The sequence below is a fragment of the Oncorhynchus clarkii genome, chromosome 16 (assembly GCF_045791955.1).
Source record: "Oncorhynchus clarkii lewisi isolate Uvic-CL-2024 chromosome 16, UVic_Ocla_1.0, whole genome shotgun sequence".
NCBI classification, from domain to species: domain Eukaryota; kingdom Metazoa; phylum Chordata; class Actinopteri; order Salmoniformes; family Salmonidae; genus Oncorhynchus; species Oncorhynchus clarkii.
Window position 1 is genome coordinate 48,258,735 of NC_092162.1, and position 16,450 is coordinate 48,275,184.

The 16,450-nt window shown below is 40.9% G+C and overlaps 1 protein-coding gene and 1 pseudogene across 1 annotated transcript; both read right to left on the bottom strand.

The window, feature by feature from the left end:
- LOC139367332 (protein-glutamine gamma-glutamyltransferase 2-like) overlaps positions 1 to 11,077 on the bottom strand; it is a 33,452-nt pseudogene extending 22,375 nt beyond the window's left edge.
- Positions 11,078 to 11,881: 804 nt separating this feature from the next.
- Positions 11,882 to 16,201, bottom strand: LOC139367674 (transcription factor E2F1-like). Its single transcript, XM_071105957.1, has 7 exons — positions 14,742 to 16,201; positions 14,473 to 14,575; positions 14,122 to 14,341; positions 13,658 to 13,810; positions 13,457 to 13,571; positions 13,086 to 13,314; positions 11,882 to 12,945 (listed from the first exon to the last, which is right to left on the bottom strand). Exons 1-7 carry the CDS (start codon positions 14,985 to 14,987, stop codon positions 12,710 to 12,712), a joined length of 1,302 nt encoding a protein of 433 aa, XP_070962058.1. The 5' UTR covers positions 14,988 to 16,201; the 3' UTR covers positions 11,882 to 12,709.
- Positions 16,202 to 16,450: the final 249 nt, after the last annotated feature.

A 16,450-nucleotide genomic window follows, 5' to 3' on the forward strand; every position in this document is an offset into this window, starting at 1 on the left:
CCCAGCAGACTGTACCATGGACACAGTAAACATGCTCAATAAAACAAGGCAAGCACAACAGAACACAGATCTATGCTGGGCCCAGCTACTTCTCAGTCAATCTGCACCTATTAGAACAGCCCCCAGCAAATCCACTCACATTACCTAGCCTGACCAGGAGCCAAAACGGTTTGTCTAGGGGTAATTTCAATGCCAGAGGCGACCCTCTTTCGGCTTATGAAAGAATGCAGGTTTAGTAGGTATCGTAGCATTGGAAATATCCTCACTCACCTCACACAGAGATCAGTGGTGTGAGAAGAACCAATGCAAAGGCAATGATACAATCGCACAGCTAAATAAATGGATTGTTTCACCAATTGCGTGGTGCCTTTGGCACATTAGGCAATGTTAGTAATGAGCTATTGAAGCTGTGACCTCGGGAGCGAACCCATTAATGGGTGAAGATGGATGGGTCACTAGTAGATTAATTATCAGTCATCAAAATCAAAATACTCCCAGATCTCTTACTCAGGGCTGTTAGAGGACTATTATTACCACACATGCAATAGCTTGAATAATTTCTCCCTGACTTCCCCATTATATGTCCATATTTGCAATAGGTAACACATCATTTGGCAGTGAACTTCTGCAAAGGCTTCAATAAAACTGTTTTTGGAAAGATAAGGCATACTTCAATTATACACTAGGCTACAGAATAATGAAAAGTGAAGTGATATATCACTCTTTTTTATCCCAAACTATGAATCCTAGCACCCTCTCTGCTTGTCCATTGGAGTTGTTGGACTGACATTTGACTTTGCAGCTGCGTCATTGTTCATTTGAATTAAAAAACGATCTATTTGCTCACATTGTTTCCCCCCACTCCTCTGTGAAGTTCAACAACTTTACCTCTAGCCTATACAGTACCTCTTAAATCAAATTTGGTGTGACGCTCTTTAAAGCGGCAGAGGGAGGGAGAGAGAAGCCGTTAATAATTTATGATCGCCTCAGCTTTTTAAAGCACCGGAGCGGTGCTGCTCCCCAGACATTTAATTTGTCTGAAAATCAGCAACTGTGCAGTCTGATTATTGCTCGTGTCTGCCAATGTGACTGCATGTAAAAGCCTTCCACTGGCACCAAAAGAGAGTTTGCAAGGATGTTCCATATATCAGTCAAACAATATGTAGGTAAGTATTGTTTTAATAGTCATCTTCTGATCCGCCAGCACCTTACTCACCATTTGGGCGAGGTTGTATTTAATAAGCTAAATCTCAAGATCTTCATGTGTGATCTAGGTGTTACAGATTGATGTTGACCAAAAAGGTCCAGTAGTGTTTCTTTTTATCAAGACACTCTCAGCACTGGTCAAATGTCAAGAGAAATAACTGAGGCCGATTAAATTAACTTTAGAAAAAAATCATGCTTATTGTGTTCTATGATACAGCAGAACACTTGTCAAAGCAATGGCAGCATTCAAAGAACTACAAACATCATAACTTGTCAAATTCACACAGAAGGGATACAAGGCAAACACATACAGCTACAAGGGGGCGACATGAATTTTGAGGAACTTCAATGCTTCCATCTAGTGATGACTCAAGATCATAACAGGTAGGCCTACTACACAATAGGTGAGATTGGGGTAAGTTGAGCCATTTTTTACATTCAGCATCACTCTGTACAGGGAAATATATGATTATTTCCAAGATATCTACATATATTTCAGGATGTTGTTGTTACAGTTTTGAAAATATAGCTTGTCCAAAGAAAGTGATATCTTGGCACAATTTACAGCTGGTAAGTTGAGCCGCAGGACAGGGTAAGTTAAGCCACCTACACATTTCTGTACTGAATGAAATATTACCACTACCTTTTTAAAACCATGTCTATCTTTCTTTCCCAAACACAATTCAATACCATACGTTTGGTCTTTTAATCATTTTAAGCATCATTTAACACAGGCTTAACTCATAACAAACACTTTTACAATATATATATATATATACTTTTAACAAAGGCCAGGCCCTGTTGTTACCTCATATACCAGCCATAATTATTTGCATTATGCCTGGGAAGAAAACAATTACATTTGCTCAACTTGCCACTGGCTCAAATTACCACATGGCCATTGAATCAACTTACCCCAAGGCAAATATTTAGACTATATTAGCCCGCACACCTGAAAGGAAGTGCTTTCATGCTAGGTTTAGGACCTCATATTGAAGCTTATTGAGACCCCAAATGATGTACAGAACAATCTTAAAACAATCTACTTTGGTTTAGATACAAGCATCATGAAACCTCTTAACACAATAAATCATTTTGACTTGGTGAAAAGCAGTTTTTGGACCTAACTTGCGTACCACTTATTCCATGGTTCTTCCTTCATAGACTTCAGGTACTGATGACCTCGTCCTAAATATTTGATCATATTGTTAATTTTGTGTATGATTTCATAGAAACAAGAGTGGCTCAACGTACCCCTCTCCCCTACACACAACCCAAGTCCTCTATAAGCTGATCTGTATCCCTTGTCCTAATAGGCTTGTTGAAGAGCACTGTCAAAATGTCCAATACACTCACCACCTACAAGAGCATGCCTGTGAGTTCCTCCTACTGAAGAGCTGAATTTACAGAGCATTCAAAAAGTATTCACACCCCTTCACTTTTTTCCTCGTTTTGTTGTGTTACAGCCTGAATTTAAAATTGATTCAATTGAGATTGACCTACACACGATACCCCATAATGTCAAAGTTAAATTATGTTTTTCATTAAAAGTGTCTTGAGTCAATAAGTATTCAACCCCTTTGTTATGGCAAGCCTAAATAAGTTCAGGAGTAAACATTTGCTTAACAAGTCACATAATAAGTTGCATGGACTCACTTTGCGTACAATAAGTGTCTAACATGATTTTTGAATGACTACCTCATCTCTGTACCCCACACATACAATTATATGTAAGGTCCCTCAGCTGAGCAATGAATTCAAACACAGATTCAACCACAAAGCAGGGAGGTTTTCCAATACCTCGCAAAGAAGGGCATCTATTGGTAGATGAGTAAAACAAAAAAGCAGACACCCTTTGAGCATGGACAAGTTATTATTTATACTTTGGATGGTGTATCAACACACCCAGACACTACAAAGATACCGGGGTCCTTCCTACCTCAGTTGCAAGAGAGGAAGGAAACCGCTCAGGGATTTCATCATGAAGCCAATAGTGACTTTAAACAGTTACGCAGTTATTAAATGGCCGTGATAGAAAACTGAGGATGAATCAACAACATTGTAGTTACTACACAATACTAACCCAACTGACAAAGGGAAAATAAGAAAGCCTGTGCAGAAAAAAAATATTCCAAAACATGCATCCTGTCTGCAACAAGGCACTAAAGTAATACTGCACAAAATGTGGCAAAGCATTTGACCTTGTTGTGAATACAAAAAGTGTTATGTTTGGGGCAAATCCAATACAACTGTCACGCCCTGACCTTAGAGAGCTTTTTATGTCTCTATTTTGGTTTGGTCAGGGTGTGATTTGGGTGGGCATTCTATGTTTTGTATTTCTTTGTTTTGGCCAGGTATGGTTCTCTATCAGGGACAGCTCACTATCGTTGTCTCTGATTGGGAACCATACTTAGGTAGCTTTTCCCCACCTATGCTTTGTGGGTAGTTATTTTCTGTTTAGTGTTTTCTGCACCTGACAGGACTGTTTCGGTTTTGTTTATTCTCTTTGTTATTTTGTTATAGTGTTCAGTTTTCAAATAAAAAGTCATGAACACTTACCACGCTGCGCTTTGGTCCGATTCCTCCTCTTCAGACGACGACACCCATTACAACACATTACTGAGTATCACTCTCCATATTTTCAAGCATAGTGGTTGCTGCCTCATGTTATGGATATGCCTGTAATCGTTAAGAACTGGGGAGTTTTTCAGGATAAAAAAGAAACGGAATGGAGCTAAGCAGAGGCAAAATCCTATAGGAAAACCTGGTTCAGTCTACTATTCACTAGACTCTGGAAGATAAATTCACCTTTCAGCAGGACAATAACCTAAACATGAGGCCAAATATACACTGGAGTTGCTTACCAGGAAGACAGTGAATGTTCCTGAGTGTTTGGGATGCTGGTCTTCTAGGCAGAGTTCCTCTGTCCAGTGTCTGTGTTCTTCTGGCCATCTTAATCTTTTCTTTTTATTGGCCAGTCTGAGATATAGCTTTTTCTTTGCAACTCTGCCTAGAAGGCCAGCATCCCGAAGTCGCTTCTTCACTGTTGACGTTGAGACTGGTGTTTTGCGAGTGCTATTTAATTAAACTGCCAGTTGAGGACTTGTAAGGCGTCAGTTTCTCAAACAAGACACGCCAATGTACTTGTCCTCTTGCTCAGTTGTGCACTGGGGCCTCCCACTCCTCTTTCTATTCTGGTTAGAGCCAGTTTGCATTGTTCTGTGAAGGGAATAGTACACAGCATTGTATGAGATCTTCAGTTTCTTGGCAATTTCTCGCATGGAATAGCCTTCATTTCTCAGAACAAGAATAGACTGATGAGTTTCAGAAGAAAGAAAGGCCATTTTGAGCCTGTAATCGAACCCACAAATGCTGACGCTCCAGATACTCAACTAGTCTAAAGGCCAGTTTTATTACTTCTTTAATCAAAACAAGTTTTCAGCTGTGCTAACATAATTGCAAAAGGGTTCTCTAATGATCAATTAGTCTTTTAAAATGATAAATTTGGATTAGCTAACACAATGTACCATTGGAACACAGGAGTGATGGTTGCTGATAATGGGCCTCTGTACGCATATGTAGATATTCCATAGAAAACAAGCTGTTTCCAGCTACAATAGTAATTTACAACATTAACAATGTCTACACTGTATTTCTGATCAATGTGATGTTATTTAATGGACAAAAAAAAGGTGTTTTTCCTTCAAAAACAAGGATATTTCTAAGGGACCCCAAACCCTTGAACGGTGGTGTATACATTGGTCATGTAAACATTTTTTTGCAGATGTTATAGCATGTGCAGCAAAATGCTCCTGTTTCTAGCTTAAGCTACAACTGTGCAGTAATACCTATCAATACAAAACAAGAAATTAAGAAATAGAACGAGCATTTTAATATTAATTTACCAGGCAGAGAAATACAAAAAGTGAGCTTTATGCAAAAACAGAGACTTTGTGGAAGCTTCTGATGGCTGTGGAACTGTTGTTGTAAGCCAGGCTTGCCTGCACCAGTTTGGTGCCGGTTGTGGTGGGGGTGAAAGAAACCTTTCTCTCAATGGTCTGTCCTGGCTGCGGGAGGCACACCCTACGAGGAACAAAATAGTATTAGAGAATAGCTGGAGTAGAGAATGACAAGGAATGACTGGATGAAATTAAACCAGGATGTCACGATAAGATCTTTGAGCTCCCCTATCCTTCCACTGTTGCTAAGACCCTATAGATGAGTAAACTGACAACTTCACGAAAACGATGTGTCCGCTTCCATATGGTCAGCGAGTTCTGGTTAACCAGTTTTCTAGTAAGAATGACCAGAAACTGCCATGCGGAGAATCGGAAATGGCTCGTTTCCATCTTGTTTTTGATAATATGTCTTGTTTTGAGGTGTTCTGACTGATTTCATGTCAATGCAAATATGGCAAAAAAAATCGCTAGCTTGCTAACCAACAACTGCAACGATGTATTCGAGAGAGAGGTGCTCATTGTGCGAATGTATTTATGTTTTCAATAAACATTGGAGACGAAAAATAGCTTACATGTTTTCAACAATCTACCCCAATCCTGTGTTTTTTCCCATAGTTGCGCACACGTCGGTTTTGTTGCCAAACAACCACCCTGTCTATACCAGTACATATCTTTTGCATGTTGTCGTCTTACAGTCTGAGACAGGCATTACAACCTGTGTGACCTTTTTAGTGAGAGGTCAGATCTCATGATGCAACCACTTACATTCCGTTCCATGAAACTGACAATCAAGAAGAGCATACCTGGTGAATATCAAGACCACATTCTTTCCTCAAGCCACAGGAACAACAGATTTTCCTTTGTCATTCAAACAAAGAAAGTGTTAAATGTGTTCCATATAGCTCAGCCAGAGCTTATTTGTTTTTAATCGGAATAGTTTAGAATATAATCAGTCTTTTGGTCTTCCGGTGGCGATCACTTACTTTGTCTGGTCTTTGCCCTCCAACAAACCTGAGCCTTCCGCTGTTGCTAAGACCCTATAGATCACTTACTTTGTCTGGTCTTTGCCCTCCAACAAGCCTGATCCTTCCGCTGTTGCTAAGACCCTATAGATCACTTACTTTGTCTGGTCTTTGCCCTCCAACAAACCTGAGCCTTCCGCTGTCAGCACAGCACTGCTCAAGGGCATAGCGAAACCATTAGTGAAAGAAACCAGGGCACTGTGCTCCTTCTTTTGCTGAATGTTATCCCCTCCAACGACCTGTGGAATAAAAGCACTTCAGGACCTCTGGGAGGTACGTCAGAGCCAGAGTTATCACAATAAAGACTAGATACGTTGTTAGAGAGCAACCTGTACCTCTATAGAGATCTGTGGGGCGATGATGTTGAACTCTTCTGATGCTAGGACTCGCTCTTTGGTCAGCTCATCCTTTATGACCACTGCCACATTCAGCAAGCCCTCACCAACAAGCATGTTCTCATACTCAGAGTATGGGATCTGGTGATGAACCGACAGAACTGGAAGAAGCACAGTAACAATGTAAGCAGTGTCGAGCATAGAGGGTGTCTAAATCGAAACAGATGATGAAATATTTATCTTGGAGGAGGGACAAGGGAAACGTTGTGACTCATTACCTGCTCATGGTGCAAAATGAAGCTGCTTATCGGCCTCCCAAAACGTGCCTTGTGGGCTACCGTTGTATTCTTCGGTTTGAGCATTGACATGTTCTTTCAGAACCTTGGGGACTTTCGCCCTGTTTGTGATGAACAAGCAAATGTTCTCCCCCATCGTTGGCACTTTGTCAATCTTCAGGGAAACCTCCAAACTCTGAACTGTTGCTACGGATAGAGAAAAGGCCAGGTGTGATAACAAACATCAACAACAAAAAATGTCATACATAACAAACAAATTAGAAAAAGATGATGGAAAAACTAAAACCAACCTCTTTCACATGTTGCATGAAAAAAAGACAAGTCCTGTCAGACCTTTGCATCTTGACAGCAGAATAATGGTTCTACAGTTGCGTGTGATTTCATGATGTTAGCGCAATCTTACTTTCATTACACTTGTAAGCACAGGTGAGGCTCTGGGGTCCATCAGAGCCCACGTTCTTAGTGAGGATGTGAGATCCGATCCTCGGCGTGTCCACACTCCTCCCCAACACTAGCCCATCCCTCACTATCACAGTGACAACGTCCGCATTGACCGACGCATATATAAATGGAGCGTCGTACAAGGCGTCATAACGTCTCTTTCTGATGCCTTTCACTGGACACGGACCACAGCAGAATATTCCCGCAGAGTGTTGCAGATGTTATCATTCTATTCACTCAAAGGCATGTCAGAACAATTGGCAGATCTGATCAATAGGCCATCGGTTGAAAAGGCAAACATTTGACGATCAGATATTTCAGAGTCAAAGGTCAAAATGAAATTAAAACGGCACAGTCTTCAGTAGCTTTCATCTTAATGATCTAACAGAAAGTGATTATTGAATAGAATGAGGTATTTGACCTCCACTTTTGTCCTGGGGAGTTGGATCCAATACCTGCCACCCATCAAACCCTGGGCCCAGGTCTGGTCGTGACATCCAGCATTCAACCCACACATGGAAGTTCCTGGAAATAGACACAGAAATCTATTTATTTATTTAGGACATAAACAATTGCACAAAATACTATAAATTGTTATGAAACCATCTAGATGACTGAGAGAAAACAAAGTGCTCTTTGTTGCAGATCCAAACATATGACATGTAGAGATATTGAACACCAACCATATGCTGTCCTTGGACATGCTGATTTCCCCCTCAGTGTTGGTGTAATATTCCTCGATGACCAGGCTTCCATTGGTGTCATGGGTGGAGTTAAAGATTGTGACAACTCTTGATGGGATCCCCAAAACTCTCATAACTGAAAAAAGAAAGAAGCACAGAAAGACAACTCAAGACAATGATATTTACTGTTGTATATTGCCACTGGAACGACCTCTAAGGGTGAATAATTTTTAAATGGATTGTCAAATGTCAGTTACCTGTACACATGACTGAGGCAAAGACCCAGTACTGGCCGTACCGTACAGGGCTGAAATTGGATCGGCCCCAGAGCTTTAAGATGTCTGCGCTGCCCGTCCATTGCACCATATTTAAAGTTTCCTGACCAGTTCCCCTTCAAGACACCTCGATCATCTTCACAATTGATCTGGTTATAAACAGTTATAAACACAGACACTAAACAAAGAAAATAGGAAAGTCATTGTGAGTGTGTGTGTCATAGACAGAGGGTGGTGTGGTGAGAACACACTCAGGTATTTTGAACATAACTGACTAGTATCTGCGGATATTTGAGGTCTTGTAACTATCAAAGTGCACAACAGTTTACACACCACGGCACACACAACTCTGCAGATGTAGACAGGGTCTGCACGGAGGAGGTCATCTCCCTGCTTGTCTTTGCTGTGTTGTGGGCTGACCTGGAGGATGTTAAGGCAAATCTCCAGTTTCCCCTGTTCATACTATACACAGGAGGAAGAGGAGATGGTGGGGATCGGGTTACTACTGTAGGGTCCTCAAGGAGACACAATGATTAACAATAAATTAAGGTTGGTTTTCTTTGCAGCTACTTACCTGGCCAAATGACCATGGTCTTGATATGACATTGTGAGGAGTGCCCATGTACAAAAATCCAAAGTCCTTTTTAACGTACTCATCTCTCTGGTCTTCAAAAGGGATGTACACTGTATCATCTGAAAAATACAAAATCCCAGTAAATCATGATAACAGTAGTGGTCATCACCATCATCATCATCACCACCACATTAACCTACACAGCAGGACAAAGCTTCCTATGGTGAAGCTGCGTTGCCCATCAAGACACACAATGTGGACTTGGAGGTCGTAGAGTCCCACAGGAGCCTTAGCAGGGGAACAGACGTGGACAGTATGAGAATGCCTCTCCCATGGGTGGATATGGGCACTCCACCGAGAAATAGACTCATCCTTTGACAACATGACAGGGATTTCAACAGACAGCCCACCTATACAGCAGAACATTCAGAAAAGGTGAGAAATAGCCACAGGCAATAACCGGCAGAAAAAATGTTTTCATCATATGTCCTGAACAGCTTTTAACAGAGAGGCGATAACAAATAACTGCTAGGAAAAGCGTAAAGAGTTCACATCAAATATTGGCCTGTAGCCTACCCAGCAGGGCAGTAAAGATGAGTGTCTTCATCTGTGGGTTGAACACTCTTCCATGTAACAGCATGGTGACTTTGAAAGGCCTCCCGCGCCGTACCACCAGGTGCCTGGAGCTCAGGCCCTGTGTCTGGTGGGCCGTGTGGTCGTCATGGACTTCCAGATTGACATGCTTCAGCCTCAGATCTGCCCATGGGAATAAACAGAGTGACACCAAGAAGATGAAGCACACAGACAAACCGTTTCTCTTATCAAACAGCATAGACATGTACACTCTGCAAGAAAACACACCGCTGGAGGGCAATGTGAGAGGGGTATGCACTGTATATTTGCAAGTGAAACAGAGTGTGTCCGTGTTTGTGGGAGAAAGATTATAGGCCACACTACACTGCACTTTTGATAGCTATTCCAACTCAAGACATCTTGTGACAAATGTCACATACTTCTCTGAAAACCTTTAGCTGCCTATAATTATAAAGAGTGTTTAATGAATAACCTTCAGGCCTGTCGGAATAGTTTCTGGTGTAGTTAATTTATTAGCATCTCTCAATAAGAAGAGACAGTGATGTTACCTCAAATAACAGCTGATACCTCCTTAATTAAAAAAATATATATATATTGTATTTTTTTTAAACAGTTGCTCAATCATACTGTTGCTGAATGGCTATGACAACATTGTGTGACAGGAATGCAGTACAGCCCTATTTAACAAGGAATTGTGTGTATCTGTCTGTGCTGTGTGCAATCGGAATCAAAGGACAGTAGTGTTGCTCCTACAATATGCCATTGCCAGCCCAATATCCTTGTATCAATTACATTGAATTGTAATCTCATGGATTTGTTATTTGTATATTGCCAAATGCTAATAGGTGAAATAAAAACAATGGCATAACAATGACATACAGAAAATACATTACTAAATATTCAAAAGCATGGTTCCCTCATTGAACAGAATTTAACAGACTCAAAAGAGAATTAAACACAAAGCATGGATTTATGAGGATACATTTGATAAAGCACACCACACTATCAATATATGCATTTATTTATCTACTTTACACTAAAGTTTCTGAACATATGAGAAAGACAAGTAGTATAGATGCACAGCAGGAAAATCAAAGGCAGAGTGTATTCAAGATTTAAAGTAACTGTCCAGTGAAAATCTCACTTTTAAAAATTAATGGTCTGTTAACTCAAACCTAAATAATGCTGTTGACTCGTCCTATATTCGTATTTGTGGCCAAAGCATAAATGGTAGAAAAAAACACTTCAAAAAAACAACTTCAAACTCGTATCTCGAAGAGAACGTTTAAAAAAATACTATGAGCTGGCCAATCAGCAGCCGACTTGCATTTTTAATGACCGGTATGCATCCACACCATTCTGTTGGGGTACGCCTACACCAATCCAACACAGAAAAGCTGCTTTTTGACACTAATTTAGCATTTCTTGAAAGGAAAACTATTTCACTTATATTGTAAGTAATAGGTAATATTTCATAGAAATTTGGAAACACTGGACAGTTAGTTTATAAATGCTTCAACATTTTGTAATTTCCACTTAAAAATGTCAGATGTGATTTGCACTAAAGAAAAATGTATCCTCTATAAAAATGTTGATGAATTATAAACCACATTTCCTGTTGCTGCAGGATTATTTTCCTGTTGTGAGAAACTGATCAAACAGACCTGTTTGCTGCTGGTGTGTGTATCGCATGGTGAGCATGTCTTAATTCCCCTCGTTGTTTGAAACTTCCAGGGACAGACTGCTCATCCTAGAGTGAGAACCGGTCTGTGATGAGAGAGAACTATGTGCCACTGTAGGCAAATGCGACGTGACCTGCTACAACTTGGGAGGGGACAATGGCAGGGGGCCAACATAGCATAGCATAGCAGAACATAAATTAACAGGTACTGCACATCCCCTCATACAGATAAACATCTTTATCAACTCTTAGAGACATTGTTCCACTAGAAAATTAACAGTCAACCGATGATTGACTCATTGCTCAAGGCCTTGTGTTACTGATGTACATTTATGACAAGCCATATAGGAATGCTTGGAACATAGTCTCATCAGTACCTCTGCTTTTCCTCACTGAACTTCAGTCATATTTTAGTTGACATACCTATTCTCTGCAGAACTTGCTTTTAACACATTTTGTAGGGTCAAATCAAAATGTTTTTATTCTTTAAAAAACTAAGTTGAGGCAAAGCACATGCTTGAAACCATTTGTTAGATTGTTACAAGTAATTACTTTTACCACGGAATTTGTGGCAAAAATGTTAATCTTGTAACATTGTTATAAAACAAAGCACAGAACATCGTGATTCGTTTCCTTGTTTCCCTTGCGTTGTTAGCACAGTGGCTGCATTTTCAAGAACAGTAGCCTGACTGCCCCCCAAAAATAGTCATCCACATAACATGCGGTTAAGAAATTCAAATCGAACACTTTCATAAACACCTCAACTTTACACACAGCATAACACCTGAATTCAATCCATCCACCAGACATCCTGATTGTTTTTTGTTTGTTTTTATAAGGCACTACATGAGTCTTGCAGAAAATAGTTGTGATGAGGTTCATGATAATGACAAAATAAACAAAATACCTCACATTAAAAAATTACTATTAGTTCAGCTGCCATTTCAAGAGAATCAAATTGAAGGCTGAGACAGTCCGACCATTAATGTGTGTGTGCCTTGTAATTAATTTGCTTATGGGAGGGTTTGTAATAGGCACCCACAGGTCAGAGAAATAAATAACACCACCAGGGGAAATAAAACAATATTGGGAATATAAACAGAGCATACCAAACATTAGGAACACCTTCCTAAATTTGATTTAACCTGGATTCACCTATGTCACGGAAAGAGCAGGTGCTCTTAAATGTTTTGTGCACTCAGTGTATATCCTCCCATTACCATTTGCCAACATACTGCACAACTTTATAAAATGCATCTGAACTCCAACTCTTACTGTAAAAGTCACTGTTCCTTTCACCTGAGACTATGGCTAAAATCTCTAACATAACAAATTCATTATTAGCATTACATGCTAATATTCCAGCTGATAATCACATCCATATCCCACAAATACACCTGCAAACCACTTAAAAAAATTAAAAAAAGAAGCTGTACAAAAACATGATTTGTATATAAATAAATTAAATAGCCAACTAAAACTAAATTATTTTGCTAAGCAACTTAAGTGCTAGTACAGTCTGTGCTGTACAATTCTGTATTTTAACCACTTGGGTATGCTTCTTTGTTCTGAGATGGTATGGGGTGTTCCCATAGAAACAGAACCTCATTCTAGTTCTTTGGGTTTTCCTTTCCACCACATTGTCAGAACTCCAGTGGGGTCAGGTCCCCAAAGTCACAGTCAAACAGTTCGCTGATGCCCTCGTGCTCCTCTAGACCAAAGTGGTAGTCTTGGCTCTGTGGAGGTGACAGGTTGATGAAGCCATCCAGTGGGTTCCCAAAGCACTCCCCACCGAGGAAGTCAGAGGACGGCAGGGGTGAAAGGTCAAAGTCCGGCAGCACTCCCAGGTTGGGGAACGGGTCGCCTTCCAGGAATGCTTCTGAAAGACAGAAGTAAAGGGAATGCACTTTTAGTGACCACAGCAAATAGCCATTGGGGAATGTTAATGTATTTCTTGGAGAAATCTCAGACATTCCTGAATCTCAGGGTGACAGTGTGACACTAGTGAGAGCAGCTTACCCGCTTCACGACATAATGGCAGAGGGGAGGAGTTCTGTTGAGACGCAGCTGTTGATGTAATTTCCTGTGTGGTGCTGCACTGTGGTTGTTCTGCATCCTGGGGCATTGTCTGGTCTGTGGCTTTAGTTGGGCTGATGCCTGTCACTGGGCTGCAGACACCAGAACTGTCCTCTGGACACAGGAAGACGTCGATGGGACCCTGAGTGCTCTTCAGGGAGACCTGATAGCCCTGCCAGAAGATGACAAAAGAATAACAGAAGACAAATCAACAGTTGTGGTTGAAGTTTAAACCACATTACCTGGAATACAGTATTTGGTCCAGAAAAAGAGTCTTGAGCAAGCGTCCATTGTTATTTTACCCTCCCACATACCTCACTGGGCTCTGAGACTTGCATCTGGGTCTCTGGAGGGGCTCTGATTACCATCACCAGCTGGTCAGGAGAGTCAAAAGACTTCCGCAGATCCTGGCACATCACATAACCCAGCGTGCCATTATGTTAAAGAAAACGGCCCTATAATGCATATTCAAACACGTACAGTAAAAAAAAATAATGTAAAAGACAAAAGGATATTTCTTGTTCTGGGTATCCTCAGTGAGGAGTCTCAGCTGAAGGTTACACTTGGTAATGAGCTCGTCCAGTTTCTCCTCTGCCTGTGTGAAGTCAGAGACCTCTTTCTGTAGGTCCTGGTAACGGGAAACAGACGCTTCATCAATACGGTTCCCCCTGTGACCAACAGAATGACCTCATAGTTAGGATATTGGAATAAAGTGTTTCTAATACAAATATCCTGTGAAATCACTGATGTATGCATTGACTCATATCTGTAGAGGCCAGCACAATGAGGATTGTAAGTGTAATCGATGTGAAATGGCTAGCTAGTTAGCAGTGGTGTGCGCTGATAGCGTTTCAATTGGTGACGTCACTTGCTCTGAGACACTGAAGAAGTTGTTCCCCTTGCTCTGCAAAAGCCGCGGCCAGAAAGACCAGAACACATATTGTCATACTGCATGTACAGTACAAGAGTTCAGACTTACAGCCATTGTATGTTGTTCTTTGATTTCTTTGAGATGAGCTGGATACCCTCCAGGACATTGGTGATGTCATAGATGCGCCTCTTCTGCACTTCCAGGACCTGCGAGGCCCAGTTGAGGTCCACCACCCCGTCAGGAGACTGGGCTAGCAGGTCCAAGAAGCGCTTGGTGGTCAGGTTCAGAGACGTGTCATAGCGAGACTTCTCTGTGGAAAGCTTTGGAACTGAGAGAGAAAGGGAGACAGGTAATAAATACAAGTATTTTCATTCCTTTGGCCAAAATTATAATAGTTATAACTGAACTATCATTAATAGTTATATTTAAGTTGTGAATGTAAAACAGGGTGTCTTGTACCTCTAGGAGGTGCTGGTGTGGATGTTGGGGCTCTCCCAAGAGAAGGGGGGCGAGAGGTGCTCACATATTGGTGATCACTGTCCAAGTCCAGCTTCCTCTTCACCTGAAACACAATTTATAAAAGGGGGGGAACAAGGTCAAATGTTAGTATAGATGCACACAGATAATTATTTCTCACACAGACACACTTTCTGTAGTCAGTGTACAGGGATAACCTTATCCTAGTCACACTCTGGCCAACACCCATATCAAAACGGTCAGTTAACTACCGGTGGTCGTCCCAGAGTTGGCCGTCGCTGGTCCTGGACCACATCTGCAGGGCCTTGGGGGGTGGCGAACAGAAGGATCTCTCCAGTGTTGCTGGGGACTGCAGAGTTGAAGCCCACATTGCTGGGAGTGGAGATGATGACTATTTGGTGGTCCTCTGAGAGGCCAATACTCCCAGCATTCAGAAGAGACTCAAAGTCTACCAATAGATCCTCTGACGTCTGACCTGATAGGAGCGTTTCTGACATCGCACACACAACTGGGGTGCTCTAGTCCCCTAGATCGTGTTGGGGCAGAATTCAAGTCCAATGGCTTGGTATGGTAGTATTAGCACCTTTTGACATATGTCATCTCTAATGTATGTGCATAATAGTGTAAATGTATTGAAAGAGTTGGCTTTCAAATACTGAGGTTAAACATGTCTAATATTAACAGTATCTTGCTGACAATCAAGCTCCAACAAAGCTGACTCATTCGAAAATGTATGGTCAAAGGTCAAATATAGGGCGTGATTCCTACAAATTAGCCAGCTATAAAATAACGTTGAGACAGTGGTTGAGGTTTCTGACAGCTTCAGTCTAATATACAGTAGTTCGTCTGAAACCATACAATACAGCAACACTTATGGTATATTGATAGTTGAAAAAAGTGTAATAAACCAGCACCAAGTTCAGCTAGCGTGCTAACTTGCTGCGAAGTTTTTCTAACTAACGTTAGGTATTTTCATCTTTCCAATGACTGCGGCGAGGCCACATATAGCAACTCCTTCCCTTTGTCCATTGTCGTTAGCTAACTAGTTATTTACTGTAGCTAACGTTGATTTACATCAACGTTAGTTTGGAGCAAATTGTAAACATAATGATAATAATTTGCTTACTGTGTTGCTAGCGAACAGAGTTAATTGAATACTGTATCCAACGACCTAGAAAAGTTTAGCGAGTTAGTTAACTAGCTGGCTTGTTAGTATTGTTAGCCAAGAAATTGGGTTGTATTCGCTTCAGGGTTAACTTCGAACACAACTCAGTTTCATACGAAGCTCACAAGCAAAACATCAGCTACAACAAGTCAACAATCTAAATACTTATTACACTTCCTAACAAAATTGCACTACCCAGAACGTCTAGTTTCCCTTTGAAGAATAAATAACCTGATTTATATAATGCGTTATTTCAAAATGACAAAATTTGGGCAAGTTAGCATGCTAGCGAGATACAGTACTAGCAAACTCAGTTCTTCACCCACTCGTTTTGGTCAACACACCCAGGAAGCAATACCGCAAAACTGAAATAATGACAAATATTCACCCAAAAAATCTACATATCCGATCAACGAATCATATGGATCGTTTCAATGAACACCTTGACTATTATCCGTGCACAAAATGTATCATCTGAGCCCCAAATCAGCTATGATATTTTGTGCTATTATTCCAGCTGATCAGAACAAGAGTTGAGGTTTACCCGCCAAATCCTTTAGCCGCGAAACTGGCATGTGCAGGAATATCACGATTTCAATTGGCTGAGTGAATGCGCCCCGCTAAAGTCAGACTTGTCATTGGTTCAATGAAGTGCCACTCTCTGTGATACCACGCTTTTCGTTGTTTTGAATGGGAAAATATGTTTTTGTCAGATAAAATGTAAGAAAGTGTATATTAGACTATATCCTAACTCATTTGATTCACTTTATTATTTGGTAACTATTTTGTGATGCA